Source organism: Arachis hypogaea, chromosome 10, assembly GCF_003086295.3.
Source record: "Arachis hypogaea cultivar Tifrunner chromosome 10, arahy.Tifrunner.gnm2.J5K5, whole genome shotgun sequence".
In the NCBI taxonomy this organism is placed as follows: Eukaryota; Viridiplantae; Streptophyta; class Magnoliopsida; order Fabales; family Fabaceae; genus Arachis; species Arachis hypogaea.
This window is the reverse complement of record NC_092045.1, coordinates 111,248,395-111,271,703: the sequence shown is the minus strand read 5'-3', so window position 1 is coordinate 111,271,703 and position 23,309 is coordinate 111,248,395. Positions and strand designations below refer to the sequence as shown.

General features: G+C 31.8%; 3 protein-coding genes and 1 long non-coding RNA gene across 4 annotated transcripts; 2 read left to right on the top strand and 2 right to left on the bottom strand.

The window, feature by feature from the left end:
* Positions 1 to 9,305: 9,305 nt before the first annotated feature.
* On the bottom strand, positions 9,306 to 13,700 carry LOC140175769 (uncharacterized). Its single transcript, XM_072204322.1, has 2 exons — positions 12,536 to 13,700; positions 9,306 to 9,380 (listed from the first exon to the last, which is right to left on the bottom strand). Exons 1-2 carry the CDS (start codon positions 13,685 to 13,687, stop codon positions 9,306 to 9,308), a joined length of 1,227 nt encoding a protein of 408 aa, XP_072060423.1. The 5' UTR covers positions 13,688 to 13,700.
* A 195-nt stretch (positions 13,701 to 13,895) lies between these two features.
* On the bottom strand, positions 13,896 to 15,164 carry LOC114924559 (glutathione S-transferase T3-like). The gene is made up of 4 exons (XM_072204321.1): positions 15,143 to 15,164; positions 14,893 to 15,032; positions 14,440 to 14,809; positions 13,896 to 13,969 (listed from the first exon to the last, which is right to left on the bottom strand). The coding sequence occupies exons 1-4, from the start codon at positions 15,162 to 15,164 to the stop codon at positions 13,896 to 13,898; spliced, it is 606 nt and encodes a 201-aa protein (XP_072060422.1).
* A 2,450-nt stretch (positions 15,165 to 17,614) lies between these two features.
* LOC140175529 (uncharacterized) lies at positions 17,615 to 19,030 on the top strand. The gene is made up of 2 exons (XR_011866359.1): positions 17,615 to 17,747; positions 17,858 to 19,030. It is a non-coding gene; the product is annotated as an uncharacterized lncRNA (long non-coding RNA).
* A 2,597-nt stretch (positions 19,031 to 21,627) lies between these two features.
* On the top strand, positions 21,628 to 22,167 carry LOC112717967 (uncharacterized protein At5g39865). Its single transcript, XM_025769885.1, has one exon. The coding sequence runs from the start codon at positions 21,628 to 21,630 to the stop codon at positions 22,165 to 22,167; it is 540 nt and encodes a 179-aa protein (XP_025625670.1).
* Positions 22,168 to 23,309: the final 1,142 nt, after the last annotated feature.

Below are 23,309 nucleotides of genomic sequence, written 5' to 3'. Positions count from 1 at the left end.
CCGACTTGCAGCCCTCTCCAGATTTTTGGCAGGATTGGCACTAAAATCCCTTCCACTATTTTCCTTACTAAGAAAGGGATGCCAGTTCGAATGGACTCCTGAATGTGAGGAGGCGTTCCAGGAGTTCAAAAAGTTTTTAAGCCAACCTCCTATCCTAACCCGACCAGTACCCGGGAAAGACCTCGTCCTGTACTTATCCGTAGCGAACAATGCTGTCTCATCAGCCCTGATAAAAGAAGACGAGGTCGGACAACATCCAGTCTACTTCATCAGTAAAGTTCTACAAGGCCCTGAACTAAAGTACCACAAACTAGAAAAGTTTGCCTACTCCTTAGTAGTAGCCTCACGAAGGCTACGGCCTTACTTTCAAGCTCACACAATAAGAGTCCGTACGAACCAACCCATGAAGCAAATCCTCCAAAAGACGGATGTTGTAGGGAGAATGGTTCAATGGGCAATAGAGCTCTCCGAGTTCGACTTAAGATATGAAACTCGGACAGCTATTAAAGCCCAATGCCTCGCCGACTTCGTTGCAGAATACGCAGGGGATCAGGAGGAAAAACCGACTACATGGGAACTCTATATAGACGGATCCTCCAATAAAATGGGAAGCGGCACAAGCATAATATTGGTAGATGAAAGAGGAACCCAGATAGAGGTTTCCTTAAAATTTGAATTTCCGGCTTCGAATAATCAGGCAGAATATGAAGCCTTGATTGCTGGACTAAAACTAGCAGAAGAGGTCGGTGCTACAAAGGTGATGATATACAGTGACTCACAAGTGGTGACCTCCCAGATAAGTGGAGAGTATCAGGCAAAGGACCCAAACATGAAGAGGTACTTGGACAAAACTCTGGAACACCTTGGGCATTTTGCAGAAACCGAGGTTAAACACATAACTCGGGATTTAAACAGCAGAGCAAACGCCCTGTCCAAGTTAGCACGTACCAAACCAGGAGGGAACAACAGAAGCCTGATTCAAGAAACCCTCCAAGAACCCTCAGTAGCAAAAACAGAAGATAAGCAAGAAGTACTTGAGGTAACCGGTTTAAACCTCGGATGGATGAACCCCCTAGTCGAATACATGAAATTCGACATCCTCCCTAAGGAGGAGAAAGAAGATAAAAAGATCCGAAGAGAAGCACAACACTACACCTTGGTGAGAAATGTCCTCTATAGAAGGGGGATATCAACACCATTGTTAAAGTGTGTACCGACCTCAAAAAACTCCAGAGGTATTGGAGGAAGTACATAGTGGGATCTGCGGAAATCATCTCGGAGCAAGGTCACTAGCCAGAAAAATAATCCGAGCTGGATTCTACTGGCCGACCTTACAGAAAGATGCCACAGAATTTGTGAAAAAGTGTCAACCATGTCAGATGCATGCGAATTTCCACGTGGCTCCACCAGAAGAGCTCATCAGTATCACTTCTCCATGGCCTTTTGCAAAGTGGGGAATGGATTTGTTAGGTCCTTTTCCCCAAGCGCCAGGACAAGTCAAATACCTAATCGTGGGAATAGATTACTTCACAAAGTGGATAGAAGCAGAATCATTGGCCACCATCACCGCTCAAAGAAGTCGCAGGTTCCTCTACAAAAATATCATCACAAGATATGGGATACCTTATTCCATTACTACAGATAATGGAACCCAATTCACCGACGCTACCTTCAGAAGCTTAGTAGCCAGTATGAAAATCAAACATCAGTTCACCTCGGTGGAGCACCCACAAGCCAATGGGCAAGCCGAGGCAGCCAACAAAGTCATACTGGCAGGGCTGAAGAAGAGACTGCAGGAAGCAAAAGGAGCTTGGGCTGAAGAGCTCCCTCAGGTGCTATGGGCTTATAGGACAACCCCCCAATCCGCCACAGGAGAAACACCTTTCCGACTAGTTTATGGCGTAAAAGCCATGATACCAATAGAAATCAATGAGCAAAGCCCAAGGGTAATTCTCCATGATGAGGTCGGAAACATACGGGGACACAAAGAGGAGCTCGACTTGCTCCCCGAAGTCCGAGAAGATGCCCAGATAAGAGAAGCAGCATTGAAACAAAGGATGACTACAAGGTACAACAAAAAAGTCATTCGGAGAACATTTGCCCCGGATGACTTGGTCTTAATCAGAAACGACATTGGAGTCAACAAATCAGGAGAAGGAAAGCTCGCCGCAAATTGGAAGGGACCATACAAAGTCAATGAAGTTTTAGGAAAAGGTTATTATAAAGTAACCGACCTGAACGGCACTGAGTTACCAAGGTCGTGGCATGCTTGTAATATGAAAAGGTACTACAGTTAAAAGCAAACTCTACTCCCTGATGTACTCTTTTCCCAACTTCATGATTTTTCCCAAAATTAAAGGGTTTTTTCTGGAGAAGGGTTTTTAACGAGGCATCATAGTAGAGGCTAAGGGAAAATAGGCTATTAAAACCCTTAGTAGCAAGAAGGTACCTCCCCAATTAATAAAGATCTTTTTTCATCTATAATATCTCTTATAAACCCCTTTCTATTTTTTCTAAGTCTTTCTATGAAACGCGCCGACTTAAGCTCGACAAAACGTGAAAATCCCATGAACCGACCTAGATGGTCGTCAGGATAAAACGACGAGGTACAAGTCGGCGTAAAGAGGTTATATAAGCCGATCGTAAACAACTCGGAAACAACTCGACTCGTAAAGTCGACACAAGACTCCGAGTAGAAAAGTTCGCAAACACTTCGACTCGGAAGTCGGAGTGAAAAACCGAGCAGAATAAAAACGCATCGCAAAAATAACCTAAGTCACAGGAACTCACTAAAACAAAGTTGAGTATAAGGGATAATAAAAAGAGATTGAAAAACCTAAGGAAAAGTTTAAGGGCTGTCCTAAAAAGTCCTTAAACCAAAGGCTCAGAGAAACAAACAAGCCTAAGCAAAAGGTTTTCAGGAAAAGATCAAGGGAACTTCGAAAAATCAAAAAAGCATACACGTATGAGGTAATCTAAACCCTTATCCAAAAAAGGGCATTTATTTTAACTTAACCCTCATTAAAAAGGGGTATATTTTTTAAATATTTTGTTTACGGCCTTAAAAGGCCAAAGGAAATTGTTCAAACCACACAACCAACTAAAAGTAAATAAAAGAGTTTAAAATGAGGAGCCCACAAGCCGGGCCCCCAAATAGCTACGAATCATTTTTTAGAAAGAGGAGCAGACAGATCACCGGAATCAGGAGGAGCGCCACCAGAGGCATCCATGGGAGATGAAGAGATAGGAGGATCTACTGAAGAACTCGGAGCGTCTTTAGAACGAGGAGGGGACTCAATAATCCTCTGCCCCCGAGTCTTCAATTCTGACTCGGAAACGATTACGGGGGCAGGAGGATCTACAATGGCACCATCAATAACAACTTTGTCAGGATGTAAAGGAGAAAGATCCAAGTCGGGAGCAATAACTCTGACCTGCTCCAGGAAGATCCTCCAAGACTCCTCGGCGCCATCCGCAATAGAGTCCTCCAACTCATCATATGCCTTCCGAGAATTCAACAGATCAGTTTTCACAGACACAAGATCATTAAATAAACTTTGATAGCTGGCCTGCGCTGTTTTCCTCAGATCCATCTCCATGTTGCATTGGGCCTGCAAAACCTTCCCTTTCTCCCGGAGGGTATCTCTCTCCTCCCTCAGCTTGGCGATTTCCTTCTTCAACTCTCCCTCATTCTCTTGGTATAAACGAAGCCTTCCTTCCAGCTCCTCGACCCTCGAGGTCATCCCTAAAGAGCTGAGAGGAGCCTTCTCAAAAATATCCAAGAGCTTGCCACAGACCCTCGCCGCCTTAAGACTCTCCTCGATCATAGTGGTAAGGTGGCTCTGAACAGACATATCATCCATGCTTATATGAGCATGAGGATAGATATTCTTTCGGACGAACGCAAGAGCATCCGCCTTAACCTCACCAGAAGAACCAGACTCTAAGGTCTTGCGCTTCTTTGGATCAGGGGAAGGTCGGATGACGGGGGGCGGCTGAGAGGAAGCTGAAGAAGAAATCACAATGGGTTTGGAAAGAGTCCCAACGTTCCGAGGAGGAGGAGGAGGAGAAATAACCCTGGCACCACCAGCCCGGGCGCGAGACTTGGCTTTGGCCTCCTGGACTCTCTGGTAAGATTCCTGAGCATTTGTCTTTGCCATTTCTGAAAAAGAAAACAATAGCTAAGGAATCAAACAAGTCGGAATGATCAGTTAACAAGTCGGGAATCTAATAAACAAGAGAAAACTACCTAGCTGTGCTTGGATAAAGGTCGGAGACCCTTGGAGAAACTTTTTAGTATCCAAGTATGGGGCCCTTCCCCACACTTCTCGGAGGAACCCCACAATGGCAGCCTCTACTTCATCCAGGTCATCCAGACCATATTTCTCACAAGGGGAGGCCTCCAGCCAGTATAAGGGAAAGCGAGGAGAAGAGTTATCATCCAGAAAAAAGGGGTGATGACCCTCTATAGCTTGCACTTTGAAAAAGTAATTTTTAAAGTCATGGAAGGACTCGTCAAAAAGGGTAAAAATTCTTCGACCTTGTATGGCTCGGAAGGAAACCCATTGTTGTTTATTGTTTAGCCCACTAAAGGGCTTGGTCATATGAAAAAGATGGAAAAAGATTTTCAGAGAGGTCGGGAAATCCAGAGCATGGCTAATAAATTGATAAATTTTCAAGAAACCCCAAGAGTTGGGGTGAAGCTGGGTAGGGGCAACCCGACAATGCTGCAAAACATACATCTCAAAATCTGAAAAGGGTAGAAAGACGCCCAGACGGGTGATCATGCACTCATACATAAAGAAGAAATGAGGAGCCGTTTCGTTGGCTCTCCCATGGCAAACTCGGTCCTCTGAACCTGGGATAAGCAATTCATACTTAGGCTCATCCTCATCCGAAGTACAGAGCCGGTGGTGGGTGCGAAGATGAGTAATAAACTCCGCATCAACCAACGGCTCCTCCCCTAGAACAGTAACATCGACCCAATCTACGGGGGCCATTTTCTTTTTCTAAAGAAAAATGAGGAAACCTACAAAGGGAAAAAGAAAAGAAAAAATTAAAAACAAAGGTCTCTAGAAAGGAGAAAAAAGAACCAAGTAAAAGTCTACAAACCCATCTATCTACAAAGTAAAGGCATACGAAAGGTGCGAAAGAGAAAAAGAAACTAACCTCTTTCCGAAAATGAAGGTTGGAAGAAGCAGAAGTCTCCGAAGCACAAGAACGCAGCACGAATGAATGAAGAACAAAGAAAGAAGAAATTTAAAAAATTGCAGAAACGAAAAAATGAAGGAGAGGGAAAGTATTTATAAATATGCTAAGGGGCATAATGGTAAAAGCAGGGCAGTCATTAATGAGAATGCACCGTTACCAAAGCCTACGCACATCCCTAACGTACATGACGCTTGATTAGACGTAACTGTCAGAACCAAAAGACGCGAAAAAGTCACGTCGGTTTTAGAAAATCACGTCGGTCCACCAACAAGTCGACTACGACCCCGAGTAAAATACTCGAACCCAAGTCTTATAGATCTTGGGCTCAAGTAGGGGCACTGTTCATACCCTGGCCCAACGATAAAGGCCCAGGTCCAAATAAAAGGCCTAATCCGAAGCACCGACCTTCATACTAAGAAGTCGGTGTTAACTACGACTTACTCTAAAGAAGTCGGACATGAGATTAGCTGGCAGATAAACACTCATTCAAATGAGTAACCTCCCCTAAAATCTCTCTAACCGCTTCATCAAGCCATATCTTAACCTCCCTAAGATAGAGGGACGGTTAACACCCAAAAGATACGGCACTACTCCAACGGTGGTTATTGGCTCACCACTATAAATACACTGACACCCCTCAGGTATCACTAAGCCCAATACTCTCTAGACCTGCTCACACCCTTGCTAACTTAGGCATCGGAGTGTCTTTGCAGGTACCACCCCTATCTCCTCGTACAAACAAGTCGGACGGAGCCTCCCGAGTTGCACACTCATTCGGAATCCTCCTCCTTCACACATTTGGGCCAACCAACGCCATCCATTCTATTAATCTCCGGTTACCCACCGTAACAGTTACTATTGATCTTACTGTTTTCGATCTTGCTATTTTCGTTTTCTTGAATTGTTCTTTATTTTTTATGACTTGATAATTAAAAAAAAAGCAAAAAAAAAAAGATGGCCAAAAATGAAGGTTAGAAGTCTAAAGCAGCAACATCATTCCTCAGCATTATTATTATGAATATGAACTTTATTATTTATTTTCTAACATTCTTTAATACAAGCTTTGTTTCTTTTTCTTAATTATTATTAATACTTTTATTCTTTTCTTCTCTAATTCTAAATTTCCTTATAATAATTTTTTAATAGGATTTTTTTTGTCTAATAAATTTTTCTCTATTTTTTGTCAAAAATAATTTATATTAGGAAAAAAAGATACAAATTAAATTGTAAAATTCAAATTTAAATAAGATGTGTAAAAGATAACTATTGAATCCATTTGGTCGATTTAAACACTTTGTATTATCGTCATTGAAAATTTCAAATACTATTATAAAATTTTAGATATTTTTATTTTGTTGTTCTTAAATTATATATTACATCGTATATTTGAAGAGTTTCATATTTTTTAAAATAAGTGTAACATTATATACCTTTTTAGATACAATAAATGAATAATAAAGTTAGAGCGAGTAACAAAATTGATTATATAATAAGATACAAATTTTTAAAATTTCTAGCACAATTAACAAATTTTTAGTTTCAAAATAAATATTTACTCTATTTTTATCTTTTATTTGATTTTTTATAATTTTTTCTTTATTTTTTAATTAATTATGATTGTAATAATTTATCATAAATTTGTATTTTGTAGAAAAAATTTATCAATTATAAAATATAGAAGACTTAACCAAAAAAATTTAAAAAATGTTGATTAATCACAAAATAAAAATTTATGAATTGTACTTTAATTATGTTGTAAAATATAAATTATGACTATTTAAAATTAGTTTTTGTACCATTAATGTTAACTCCAATCATAATAAGGTAAAAAGTAAAGATTGGATATATAATTTAATTTTATTATTTATACTATCAAAATTATTCTTTAATATATTATATCCTATTTATTTTTATCATTGATGATCTTTAATTGTCTATTTTTAATAAAAATTTAAATTAATTAAATTATTTTTTTCAATTAGTAATATAATTATTGTGACATTTACTTTGTTCAGTAAAATTTTTTAATTTATTTAATCTGATTAATCATCTCTTTTTTATTTTATGCTAATTTAACTAATTAAAGTTAATAAATTTTAGTTATTTTAATTCTTACAACTTTTTATTATAATAATATATTTCTATTAATTTATTAATATAATTTTAATATTTATATGTCATTAATAATAATAATAATCTCATTTTAAAGTGATATTTTATTTCCAATATATATATATATAATATGTCTAATTGTAGAAAATTTACTATTTTTTATATGATTAGATTAGACTTATTTATATATATTCAATTTATTTGATTATTTAATTAAATTAATTATATTAAAAGATTAGATTAAGATTATGGTAGACTAATTATATTGTTATTAATTAATTATATTAAAAGATTAAGATTATGATAGATTATTATTATTTTATTTCTTTAATTTTTTATATTAATTCAGATGTTTACTTTCTTTTTATTATTATTTTTTATTCTCTTATTCTATGTGTTTATTCCCATAAATCTTGTTAAATTAAATAAGGGACTGTATATCTTCTTTTTATTCTTCTTTTATATACACATAAAATTTATTAAATTATTTCTCTTTCGTCTAATAATTTTATTTCTCTTCTATTTATATTTCTTTCCTTCAATATTTTATTGGTTCTTATTTTTTTAAATTTTATTTTAATTTATGTATTTGTTCTTACTATACCTAATTTTTTTTATTTGTGTAATATACATTCTTATATATGTTATAGAAATATAATTTGATTCCATTAAGTTGCCAAATTTTTTTGAAAAATCTAAAGTTAAAGCACAAAAATATATTTATAGATATTTTATTTTAATTTTTTAACTAAAAAATATAATATTTTTTGTCATATTTGTTGAAATTCTAAGTTAAATATGAATATTAATTTTTGAAATAGAATAAATATATTTTCAATTTTTTACATATAAAAATAATATTCTATCAATGTTAGAATTATTTAGATGGATCAGTAATAGTGAATATAGAATTATTTAGGATGGATAGAACTAAGTACATCTTTTTATTAAAACTACGAATTTAAAAATGTTATATTCAATTCTCAATAGTCAACCTCTCATTAAATCATTGTATTTTCAAAAGATTTTTGAAAAAATGAAATGGTTTTAGGTGTATAATTTTGAAAAAAAATTTAATTAATTTAAGATATTTATTATCGTTGATTAAAAAAGTAAATTGAAATGACAATTTAATATTTCTATACTCTTAAAATATTATTTATTTTTCTAGCATTCTTTGTCATCCAATGATTACATTAATATAATTTAATTCAACAAAATTATTTATTATCATTTGATTGAATAAAATTTCTATTTTAGCTTAAAATTTTAGGATTTCTCAACCTCAAGATCAATCATGTTAAATCATTAAAAAATATAACTAAGAGCGCGAAAGCGTCTCTTCATTCGAGAGTATGATTGAGATTAGAGAACTTGCCTCTTGTGGTTCTTTGATCTTCGTCAACCAAAACTACGAAGGCGAGTTTGATGTGTTGGAGACCAAAATCCTGAAGTCATTATTTATATTTGAGTGTGACACTTATTAAACCCTAAAAATCAAATAAAATTGTATGTATGATTTTAATCTCATTTATCTAAATCAAAAGTAATAATGACTTATTTAATTCAATATTTATGATAATAAATGAGATCACCGTTATATAAGTCATTTAATGTGAAATTACTTAATTTGTGATTATAATTAATATATGTATTGTCCATAAATATATTAAGAAATAATAATTTTCTAACAATCTTCTATTTGGGTTATAAATATATATTTTTCTGAGATAATCACCTCTTATAAATTTTACGCGCAAATGTGAACGTTATTTCTGTTATTACTTTAATAATCTGATTTATCTCATATATTAGTTATGAAATTACCAAAACTTTTATTACATTAGTGTCGCAACAAAACCACGATGATCCCATACTAAAATACTCAACCACATATATTAAATTAGGATGAGAAAATTTAGAAATTACATGCGAAAATGATCTCATGCATGTCTATTTTTAACTTGAATGAAAATTCTATTTTATTCGGTGACAGACTCAGATGAAAATGCAACGGCAACGTCCGGACTCATAGCGACGGCGACAAAGTGATTAATCTGTAGAAGAAGAAGAGAAGAATTTAATAGACTCACAATGAGAGAGAAAGAGAGAGAGTGAGAGAGAGAGAGGAAAATTTACCTAGAGAAAAGAAACTCGGCAGGAGAAAGGTGGCGACGGGTTCAATAGTGATGGTAACGAGATGAGCAGTGATGATGACATGAGCGGTGAACAGTGATAGACCCAGAAAAATTTAGTAATGGGGGCAAAAATATAATAAAATTTAGGTATAGTTTTTTTTTTTTTTTGCTTGCAACGATACTCAACAAGTTAAGGACTAATCCGTCGTGAATTTGAATTTCATTTAAGAATCTACAATTGGCCAGCAACGAGTTGCTATACATACGAGACGAAATTCGAACCCTCAATACTTACTTAAGCGGACGACTAAGTTGATCACTTGACCAATCCAAATTGGTTTAGATATATTCAAAATTTAAAATTAGAACTATCTAATACATATTGATAAGAACTAGAAATATACACACAATTATTATTATAATATTTAAAATAATAAAAATATAATTTCATACATATAGTATAACATTTAAAATAACAAAAAAATATTTATAAGGACTTTTTTTATTTTTAACATGACTAAATATTATTTTTTATATATATTTTAAAATATATTTTTAAATTATTATTTTACTTTTTATTATCTCATATTTAATTGTCAAATCTATTTATTATAATTTTTATAGTATAAATAAATTTTTTAACCAAAATAATTACAGTATATTAATATATAGATAATATATTTTTTATCTTAAATAATTTTTAAAAAATCACTAATAATTTAAGTTATATTTAATTAGAAAATTAAATTTTAATTTAATTATTAATTAATTACTAATATATTAAAATTAATTATCACTATTTTTTGAGTTTATTTATTTATTTTTCATACTAAATTAAATTTAACAATATAATAATTATTATATGTTAAGTTTAACAAAATATTTTTTAACATAAAATACAAAAAAATTATTTATATTTTATTTTGAAACAAATATAATATAATAAGTGATATATGTATATAAGTATTAATTTTTTTAAAAATTTTGTGGGAGGCAAACGCCCCTCTATATTAAACGTGGGTCTGTCCCTGGTCATGAAGGAAGATGGGAATTGGGAAGGGGTAGGCGGCGATAGACTCAGTAACAACGATGACGGGAGCTATGCGATTTTTTGTGAAGAAGCCGAAAAGAAGAAGATTTTGGGTGAGAATGACTGAATTTATCTTGCATGGCTATAGAGTATAGATTAAAGCTATGAACCACTGAATCTGTGATGTGAGGCAAATCCTAATTCCTAAAAAGTGTTTATATGTATATATCCGAGGCGGGTATACCTTAAACCCGACCATGTCCTGTCCTGACCAAAATCTGCCCCGACTCGGGTCAAGTTATTACCCTCTCCATCCGGGTATGGATGGGTTGAGTACCTGCGTATTCGGAAACTCCTGCCAAGTCTAATCACGTATTGATACTCCATTTATTAAGGGTTTATCGTTAGCCAATGGATTGGTATATACACAAGGCGAGATTCTAACTCCTAATAATTGTTTAAGTGGACGAGTGAAATGATCACTTAACAAATTCAAATTGATTAAGACAAATACTAATTTTTTTAATATTTTAATATTAAAAATTATGAGAGTTTGATTTTAATTATAACTTTGTAAAATATTTATAATAATAATTACTATATATATTATTTAATTTTTTAATAAAATTTTTTATATAATTTTATGTGTTATCTCGTACAGGGTACGGGAACATACACTAGTTAATGATAATAATCAAATCGATTGCTAATTTCTCTTCCATTATTTCCATGTGATTAATGATAATTGAATTAAATTTGGAATCCTTCACATGAGAGAGATCCTTTAGAAACAAGAAGCATTTGCCTTCTCTCTTTTTTTTATTCCGGACCAAGCAAGCTAGTGTCTAGCAAAAATTAATTTGGGCTAATAATAATAATTCAATCTGGCCCAATAACAAGATATTACTTCAGCCATAACACTTAACATTTTTGAATAAGGCTGAATGTTTGAATTCATATTGGGCTTGCAATTATTTTCTTTTCTTTTCAGCCCAATAATAAAACCTGCAAAACACAAAATTATTAATTAGTAAATGTAAATTAAAGATCAAATTAATAATTTTGTAATTAATTATGTTAATAATGTTTGATCATCATCAATTTAAATTAGAGTTTTCCAAACTCATCAATAATAAAGAATAGGAATAATTCACATAAAGACGCTTAAAACGTCTTTCTATAAAGATATTTTTTTAATAATTAAAATTCAATCTATATAATCGATCAAACTGTGTTATTTTTGTCAAAATTAGACGAAATAAATTGATTTGACCGAAAAATCGATAAACTAAATCTTGAACAATTTAAATTAATATTTTTTATAAAATGACTATAATACTCCTATTATGAAAAATGATTTAAAATATTTCTATTATATATTTTGAAAACTCTAAATCCTAATCTTTCTCTTTTTTCTACATATGCCATCATTGAATTAGAATTTAGGATTTTCAAAATTAATATATATAATAAAAATATTTTAGTCATTTTTTATAATAAGCGTATTAGACCATCTCCAGTAGGGAACTCATCCCAGTTCCTGTTTATGGCCCACCTGTCATAAAAAGTAACTCCACATCAGCTTTTGCGTCATAAACAGTAAATAGGAACTCAAAGCATCTCTCTCTTCTCCATTAGGAGGAACTAACTTTAGTCCCTGTTGTGGTCCCACTTAATTAATTAATTAAAAAACTTGTAATTAATGTAATTAATTTTTTTTAATAATAAAATTTAAATATTTAAATTTAAAAATAATTCACTATTAAAATATATTAATATTAAATAGATTCATATATAACAATAATACACAATAGATGAATTCGGGGTTACACTAATTTGTAAAATTACTTAATACAAAGAAAAACATAATTAAACTCTATAGTTGACGACAAGCATTGTGAAATTGCCATATGTGTTCAATCAAGTCCTCCTTCAATTGTCTATGCTGCTGCCTATTTCGAAGTTGGGCATTTCTTTGGAGAAATTGATGGTATGGTGCAAAATCTTCCTCTCCCAGCTGAGGTTGTGATAAGCCATTTTCAACATCATCATACTCTAAGCCTTGAGCAAAATTTCCTGCATAGCTGTCTCTTTCATCCTCAACAATCATATTATGCAATATAATACAAGCTCTCATTATGTTGGCAAGCTTTTTCTTTTCCCAAAAACGAGCTGGACCACGTATAATTGCAAAGCGTGCTTGCAACACTCCGAATGCTCGTTCCACATCTTTTCTTTGCCCTTCTTGGTATTGTGCAAATAACTTGCGTTTCTCACCTTGTGGCTTTGAGATTGATTTGACAAATGTGGCCCATTCAGGATAAATACCATCTGCTAAATAGTATCCCATTGTATAATTATTACCATTAATTGTATAATTTACCTCCGGAGCACGGTCATTTAGAATATCATCAAACACTGGAGAACGATCTAACACGTTGATATCATTATTTGAACCAGAAACTCCAAAGAATGCATGCCATATCCAAAGGTCTGAAGATGCTACAACCTCAAGTACTATGGTTGCAACCCCACGATAACCACTCATGTACATACCTTTCCATGCCTTTGGACAATTTTTCCATTGCCAATGCATGCAGTCAATGCTACCCAACATGCCAGGGAAGCCACGACCTTCCGCCATTTGTAGCAGGCGTTGTACGTCATTTGGATTAGGTTTTCGCAAGTATTCATCCTGGAACACGGAAATGACACCTTCAACAAATTTTTCCAAGCATTCGATTGTAGTGCTCTCGCCTATGCGCACATAATCATCAACAGCATCAGCTGCAACGCCATATGCTAACATCCGTATCGCAGCGGTACATTTCTGAAGTGGCGACAAGCCTCTTCTTCCAGTTGCATCAACCCTCTGTTGGAAATACGGATAGACGTTTGAGAGAGCGTCTACTATCCAAAGGAACACATCCCTTCTCATTCGAAATCTCCGTCGAAAAATGTCAGCATTATACACCGGTTCATCTGCAAAGTAATCTTGGAAAAGGCGATCATGTCCTGCTTCTCGATCTCTGTTGATCCATCTACGAGGAATTGGGATAGGGCTTCTATCGATATCTTCTTCTTCTGAATCTTCGAGTAAATACTCATCGATCCAATTATCTATGAGTGTGTTGTCTTGCCGTCTTCTTTTGCCATACAAAGCCTCATTGAACATATCATCAAAATTTCTAGCCATATGGAGAAATGTAATTTTTAGTTCTTTGTCGATGTGAGAAACAAGAGTTGAAGTGGAGTTGTGGAGTCATTGATAGTTGATATTTATAAGTGTGTCTGTAATAAGTACCTTAACGGCTAGTTTTGCAACGGCTAGTTTTGCAACGGCTAGTTTTGCAACGGCTAGTTTTGCAACGGCTAGTTTTACAACGGCTAGTTTTTCTTAACGGCTACTTAACGGCTAGTTTTGCAACGGTCACTTTAATGAACAACAACGACACAATAATATTGACTAATTTCAAATCTTACATCAGAAATAAATAAAACAAACTACATCACATACCAGTAATACGCAATAAATAAATAAGAACATACTACATAACTCTACGAATACAAGGAACCATTAAGTAAACCACTTGGCCATTATTTTCTCACATGCAATCTCATGAAGAGCTCGTCGTTTCTCACTCATTGTAGACGTGTCAGCATTAAGTATTTGCATATCCATTTCCCTTTCTTTTGCTTTTATCTCCATTTCTTTAATATACCTCTGAGTTTGTAATTCTTGTTCTTTCATTGCCGCTTGAATTTGTATCTCCTTCTCTTTGATTGCCATCATCTTTGCTCTATGTTCCTTCTCCTCTTCTCTTTCTTTTTCCCTTTCCATTAGTTCCTTTTCTCTAACATTCTTAATATCTTCCATGAGAGATAATTTTTTGACAACCGATGATTTTCTTTCGCTAAAATCTTCAGACATCTGGGCTTTTCCCTTACCTCTTCGCTTGCTCTTCTTTGATCCTTGTGGGCGAACGGGAGAGTCCACACCGGGTTCGTCAGCCAACGGTGTTTCTGGGTTTGATGAGGATGAGTATGCTCCAGTTGCACTAACCTTGGTTCTCTTTGAGCCGCCACTCTGTGTTGGTAGTTGGCTTCTCCATTTTTGCTCCAATCGAAGCATGTTCCAATGCCTCTCAAAAGTGAACTTTTGACCATAATTTGTAGAATAAAGTTTATAAGCCAACTCCTTTATATCATCAGCGTTCGAACCACTCCTTATGTTTCGACTAGCTTGATCGTAGCAACCAGCAAATTGTGCAACAGCCTTGTTGATCTTATACCATCGTTTCTTACATGCAACTACCCCCTTGTCATGTCGGTGCAAAATTCTACACAGTAGCTATGAATTCGACTCCAAAATGTTTCCCCCTTTTGATCGGTACCAACTACAGGGTCAGTTGAAACATTTAACCATGCACTGATCAACATCTCATCCTCTTTCCAATGCCAGTGTTGAATACTATCTTGCCTCCGATCTTCAATATCATCATTGAGGTCGATAGCATCTAATCCATGAGGGTTGGCAAAATCTGAATATTGCGAATTTGGACTAGATTGTATAGGAGTATGAGAGGATGGGTTAGAAGAGCCACCAACACCAGATGAGTTATGTCTTGATGCACTAAATTGAGTTGGAAACGGCAAGGAAGTTGGAGTAACATTTCCGATAGAAGGGTTAAATATGGATGAAAATGGTAAATGGGGTGTTTGTGAATTTTGATTTTGTGGTTGGAATATAGGAAATTGATTATTATAAGGAGTTTGAAAATTGAAATTAGAGAGATTTTGTGGATTTGGATTTTGAAATGTATTTGGTAGTATGAAGTTTTGATTCGGAACTTGAGAGTTTGAGGTTTGAGATTGTTGGGTATTTGGAATTTGAGGAAAGTTTTGTAAGTAATTGAAGAAAGAGTTGAGTTGGTTTGGATCCATTTTTTCGAACAAAAAATAATAGTAGCAGAATTTTGATTTTGTAAACTTAGAAGAAGATGAAGAAGAGTTGTAGAAAGTGTGAGAATACAAGTGTATCTAAGTGGTATATATAGAGTAACAAAATATTAATTTATTAATAATAACGGTAACATAGTAACGACTAGTTTCTAACGGCTATTTTTACAACGGCTAAATTAATATAATAATATAAATATAAATAATATTTAATATTAATTATGATATAAATAATTAATATAAATTATTAATTAAATAAATATTTAATTATTTAATTATTATAATTATTAATAAATTAATTATAATTTAATTACTTAATTAATTATTAGTTAATTAATTAATATAAATTATTAATTAAATAAAATTATCAATATTTAATTTAATTAGTTATTATAATTATTATTAAATTAATTATTATTTAATTATTTAATATAATTATTTAATTAATTAATATTTTATATGATTATTTATTTTTTATTTTAATTGCCAAGTGGCAATTGTTTATTGCTTTATGGGAGTCCCCATTCAGAGGGACTCCCTCGCTTCGAATGGCGTGCAGGAACTCATTTGAGTTCCTCTCCAATGCCCATCTCTCCATTCTCTCTGACACGCACAGTGGGAGGGCTCCCCGTTGAAGATGCTCTTATAGTCATTTTCTATAAAAAAATATTAATTTAGATTGATTTAAGGTTTGATTTATCGATTTTTAGTCAAATTAGTTTGTTTAGTCTAATTTTGATAAAAATAACACAATCTAATCGATTATATAAATTAAATTTTAATTATTAAAAAATATCTTTAAAAAAACGTTTGAGTAGTTTCTAAATAATAATGTAGTCAACCATGGCCTTTCAGAGCTTAGATTAGTCATACATATATAGAATTCAACAAAAAGAAATTGCTAATGCTAAAAAATATATCTATGGCGAGAACCCATTTCTTCACCAAATGGCAATCTTACAATGCAAGCCAATAAAAAATAAAAAAAATTGAAAGTAACTGAAATGTGACCGTGTCTACTGTCTATCAATGTTATTACGCAAGAGCCAATTAAAAGTTTAAAACAACCAATTAAAAGACACGCAAACCCAAATTAACTTGACCCTGAATTGAACTAATAATAAATTAACAGAAATATTTGATAAAAAATTAAAAATAGTCAAAATTTATTTTATTTAATATTTATTAATTATACAATAATTAATAAATAATAAAAATAAATTTTAATTTTTTATTTTTCAAATATTATCATAAATTAATAAAATTATAATTTAAAATTTTTTAAATAATATATGATAATAAAATTTATTTATTTCTATTAAATTATTGAATTTGATTTCACAATATTTTTTTTTCAATTTTTGATACATAATAGTTTATTTAATAATTTTATATTAAATATTTATTAAAATAATTAATTTTTAATTTAAATAAAACTAGTATTTTTTAAAAAATTAACTTAAAAAAATATTATTTATCTTCATTTAAAATTAGATTTAATTTTTTTTGTAACAATTCTATTAATTGAAAATTTTTTTTAAACTATAAATATTAATAAGAGTTAATTTTTAATTGTATAAAAAATAAATTTTTAAATAATTGTTTAATGATATATTTATAAAAAAATATTTTGATTATATTATTAAAAATTAATTTTTTTAAAATATAAAATCTGAAAAATAAAATTTTAAATTATATATTATTATTTAAATTATTATTTAAAGATTAATATATTATATAATAACAAAATATAATTATAATAATTATGTTATATATTCGTAAAAAAAAATATTCATATAAAATATATATTAAAAATAAATTAACTAATATATATATATTATATAAATATATAATAATTAATAGATAATTTAATAATTAATTTTTATATACACATAATAATTATATTATAAAAATTATTATTATATTATATATATTTTATCACCTGCTGTCAAAATATTTTAGATTTGTCAGTGACTAGGAATACATGCATTAGCCAAAAGGTAAGTGACACAATTAGAAAAGGTCAATACTGTAGCATATTCCACATATTACTAATTAGCGAAAATTATTTTTAAAAAATGGTTATGTTACACCACGGCAACAGTGCCACTCCCACCTAACGTTCTTCATCAATCAACCCTTCTTTTCTATAACATATATCAAACAATAACTTTGAACTAATATATGTTTTATTGTGTTACTCTCTGTTGCATTGCAGAAGAATTGATGGAGATGGAGAGCATAAGATTCAAGCTCGTCTTGCTCTTTCCTGAATGGCACCATTTCTGCAACCACAGGTATACATGCCTTTCTAAATTGTGTTACTTTTATCTGTATTCACTTTTTTCTCAGCACAGAGAGCCAAGTGTTTTTGGTTTTTGATGTTTTGCATTCCATGATGAGTCAGCGGAAGCAATATATGGTGGAGAAATGGTGATTGATGTCTCATACTTTGGAAGGCACGTACACAGTGAGACTACGGGTGGCAATGGCCGGGTTTTTGTCCTATTCAATTTCGTCTCATCCTATAATAATAATAATTCGTATAATCCGTTCTATTCTTATTCATAGTTAGTAAAAAGTTGAATCATGATCTATTCGATCTATAATTATTAAAATCTAACAAATAAAATTAAATTTTATATTTTATATAATCATCATTATATGTATAATATAAATTAAAATAAAAATTTAAAAATATACATTATTATTAATTATTTGATTAATTATTTTACATATTATATATATTATATTAAAATTATATATTATATATATAGGAGGTCAAATATTACCTAAATTCCACTTTGTCTCTGGTCCACATCAGAACGAATAATTACTTTTTATTAACTAGAGACAAAGTGGATATTTAAAAATTCGAATAGTATTGTCATCCTAAATAAGACTCATGAACTTTATGCGGAGACATCTTGTCCAATTTCAATTGGTGATTTTAATGTTGCTTATACTCAAGTTCTACCTGGTTTCACACCTCCTGTAAGCTATTACAATCATTTGCAATCCTTTCTCAATTCCTAAGAATTTTAGATGAACTCTATGGTTAACTTTGTTTCCCAGAAAAAGAAAAATGTTGAGAAATGACAGTATCATTGGGGTATATATATATATATAGGAATCTAATAATTATCAGTAAGTGTTTTTAATTTTTTTTCATTTTGTTTTAATCAAGCAAGTGTTTTCAATTTTCTTTTTTCATTTATTTTTATATAAATCTTAACATCTGACGAAGTCCTGAGTCATATTATTATAACTGTATTTTTCAGCATTAAAAAATTGTTCTACAATGATAATAACAATAGGCTTCTAATCTTAAATGAAACTTGCTATTATTTAGCTGAAAGAGATTTAGATTTTAGATTTATAATAGCCAAAGGGCATGTTAGTTGCAGTTATTAGCTAGCGTGTTATTTTGATTTGGTTTGTAGGGTTCATATTCATTGAAGATGAAGATGTTTGATGGAAGCAAGAATGAAGTGACTTGCATTGAATTTGGTTTTTATATTGGGTTTGTTACTTTGTTTCCACCTACCATTGCTGATATATAGCTGAGTGAACTTTGGTACATATCATGAAATCTATTATAATCAGTTCCACATAAATTAAACTCCAGACCTTAATATTTATTCCTTGTATGACTAGCTTGCAGATACAAATAATCACTAATATATTTCTAGTGCTTAAATTAACCTTGGTGTATATATATCATATGGTAGAAGATTGTATAGACACAGCTATACATACATGTAAAAAATCTCTTTGACATATATAGCATTATTTAATTTTCTTCTTATTTCTCAGAACTATATGTAATATAAAAGGTTACATCCATTATGGAGCATTTAAGCTTATCATCAAATTCTAAGGATAAAAAGTGGTCTGAGATGTCTTAATAACATAAAAGTTTGATGGTGAATATGAAGGTGAGCTGTAACTGGTTCATGTAGCATAGTCCAGAAAGTTGTAGCTAGCAATGTATAAAGATGAACAAGGACGTAAGAGTTGTATGGGAATCACAAACAATGCACCCTTGGGAATGGACATGTATATAATTGGTCCCAATCATATAATGCTTTTACTTAGTATTTTTTTTTTCTCTTTCTTTATTTGCTTTCCACAATCCTGTTGGCTTCTTCCACAGTCTTTCACTTTATGTGTTTTGCGCGATAACTGCATTTGATTGCGGATTTTTTTAGGATTAAAAAAAGGCAACTACTCAAATGAAGATGCTAAAAACATCTTTTTATGAAGATTCTTGTGTTAAAAGTGTACTTTGTTTGTTTAGCCACACTTTAAAAAAAATAACACTTTTGTAACACATCAAAATCAAACCATACATTTCATCATCTAATGGTAAAAAAGAAGCATCTTCATATAAAGACAATAATAAAATCTTCATGGTAGTATCCACCTTAAAAAAATATGTATGTAGTCACTTTGCATTACAAGAAAAAATATCACTAATAGTAATAGGAATCTCGCTAGATAACCAACAAGGATTTAGCCAATAACAAGCTAACAAGTATTTTTAAATTAGACATTAATTAGTGATTTTTTAAATTTTATTTTTTAAAATATAAAATTAATAATTATTTAAAATTAACTTATTAAAAATTATTTACCTATACTTCTCCTTTCCTAATAATAGTACATCAACTCTTTTAAATGGATAAAATGGCAAGAACGAATGAATGATACAAGGAAAAACATCTAAATTCATCCTCAATAAAATATCAGATTTGATAGTTTAGTTTTTAATAAATTTTTATTCTCAAAAAATTCTTAAAAATTATTTCTATTGAATATATTGTTCTATTTGTTATTTTAAATGGAATCAATTGTCTTGTAATAAAATTTGTTAGAACTTTATTTCTATAATATGCATATTAAAAATTTGTTTAAAAACAATGAAAATGCAATTTTTTTAATAAGAATAACTTTTTAGGACTTTTAAATAATAAAAATTTGTTAGAGATCAAAATATTCGATTTAAAATTTTCTAGAGATCAATTTAAGTGTTTAATTAAAAAAAATTGTATAATTTGTGTAGTGGTTTTGCTGTGTTGTTCCGAAGAGAGTTATACGTAGCAAATTGAATATTTACGTACACGAGTGGTGTCTAATAATGATGGGTATTGGCACACTTTGTCTCCTTTGGTGTGGTCCAAGTAAGGGCACCCCCTTAGCAACATTGGAGTAGTGTTAACCAACTGAACCAGCCTCGACCATCAACCATGTGCCAAACAGAGATTAAGGCTGGCATCATAATAAAGGGGATGGATGAAATTTAGCCACTTTATTTGCTTCTAGTTGACAATTATCCTTCCATATTATTATTATTATTATTATTATTCCACATCCATGATTGAGGCACCTAATGGTAGGTAATGGGTCAGTCCACTCTTAATCCATCACAAAAGATTTACGAGTGGAGCCAACCATAAAAGTCCAAAACATTTCATACACAAAAATATTTCAATGAAAAATCACTCCGGCTTCATCCATCACAGAATAATTTTTTTTTTTTTTGTATAAATACTGATATGCACAATTTATTATTTTTATCAATAATATTTATGTTTAATTATTTGTTGGTTCTATAATTTCGTGAAATTTTCAATTAGATCTTTATACTTTTTTTTCTTTTAATTGGGTCTCTGTATCAATTTTTTTTCAATTAGATCTCTCTTAGTAGTAATTAGCTTAATTGTATAAGGACTTAACTAAAAAAAAAAATTGGTACAAGAACTCAAATAAAAGAACAAAAATATATAGGAACTCCATTGAAAAAAAATTTGGTGTAGGGACCCAATTAAAAAGAAAAAAATATAAGAACCTAATTAAAAATTTTGCGCAACTATGGAAACCAGATTAATTAAACCTAATATTTAAAAGTATTGGTCAAAAGAATAATATTAAACAATTATAGTGACCATTAAGTGTTTTGGTAAATTAGAATTGTTGATTTTAGTTTTTCTGTTATTGGTACTAGAAGGGTTGTCCCCACAGCATGCAGCAAAGAAACGAAGATGGCAGAGGTTTTGAACTTTCCCATTCATCACTTTATATAAGGACGTTGATTTGGAAGCTAAAAGATGGACGCAACTTTAATTTCTTAATTCTTATACATGAGATCACAGCTAGTATAGTCTGATGACAGCAATGAAGCTCCTTCAACTCAATCACAAAGGCATGGATCTGGAGAAAGAAGAAGAAGAAGAAGGAGAAAAGCATTGGATCATTCTGTACACGACGAGCATGAGAGGGATAAGGAAAACATTTCAAGACTGCAACAGAATCAGGTTCCTTCTGAGAAGCCTCCGAGTGAAGTTTGATGAGAGGGATGTGTCCCTTCACATGGACTACAGGGATGAGTTGTGGAATCTATTTGGCGGCAAAGTCACCATCCCTCCCAAGCTCTTCATCAAGGGAACCTGCATTGGCGGCGCTGACGAGGTTCTTGCCTTGCATGAGCTCGGCTGCCTTAGGAACCTTCTAGAAGGTGCTCCCACTATCACTACCGATCATGATCACTGCCCTTGTCTTGGTTGCAACAATTTCAGGTTCTCTATTTGCTCTTTGTGCAGTGGAAGCCGCAAACTCCGCACTATTCACGCTCATGACGATCATGACTTCTTCTTTGTTAGGTGTCCAGAGTGCAACGAGAATGGTCTTGTCAAATGCACCATTTGCACCTCCTAATACATTTTTAATTATTAGTATCTGACTCAAAATTAAGTAGTACTACTTCTGCATCATGTTGCTTAATTAATTATTAGCTTAATTAATTTGTATGTCTTGCATGTTTGGTCTTTTTCAATCTCATGTATCATCATAATAATGATGTGCTAATAAAAAATCATAAGCTAGCGTGCCTAATGTTGAGGTTAAGCTAATTAAGTTTATTAGTGAGGAATGAAAGATTGATAATCATATGGCTTAATTTTTGAGGAAGAATTTCGTAATTTTTTTTTTTTTTTTGGTTTTTTAAAGCTAGCTAATTAATTCCGTCATGCATGAAGAAGCATATGAAGCATGATGTAGATTGAAAAGGAAAGAAGCAATATCGGATGGGTGGGGTATAATTAGGGAGATCACAGGGACATGCACATGGCTTTTTTCTTCTTGGAAGATAATAATGAAATTAGGAAAGCAGCAACATCTACTTTAATTTGTGTGTGAAAATTAGAAAAAGTTATTATGTGTGTGGTGGACACATCAAACTAAGCCATGTAGATTTTTTTATTAGTAGACTACGTCCTCATTTATATATCTAATTATCTATCATACAAATATATAATACATGAAGGAGTAATACTGTAGTAATGAAATAAAGGAAAGGAATGAATACCTGATGATGTCCCTTGGAAGTTGCTCGTTTACCAAAAAGAAACAAGTGTGGTTGTAAAAGGTGATAGTCGATGTGCTAACCAACTAAAGCTCGTCTAACTAATCATGTAAATGATGCCATATATAGCTAGATAAACGGCGTAATTTAATCCTGTATGCTTTCACTATTATATAAATTAGAGTAAATTTTTTTTTCTTTTTATTTTTTCAGTATTTTTGAGTCTGACAATTCAATAATTAATTGGGTTATGTTAGGTAACCAATAATTTTCTTGAACAATATCCACCTAAATCTTAATATTAGAATAATCATTCGTACACCTAATGAAATAAAACTCCCGACATTTGCTTAAGAAGACGAGTGAACTGACCACTCGACCAACCCCAAATTGGTTTCATACTTTTATTATTTAATTACAAACATTTTTTTCTATTCGTCACGGATCCCAAAGAATGAGATCCACCATATGACCCGATGAGATTAAGGCCCAAAAA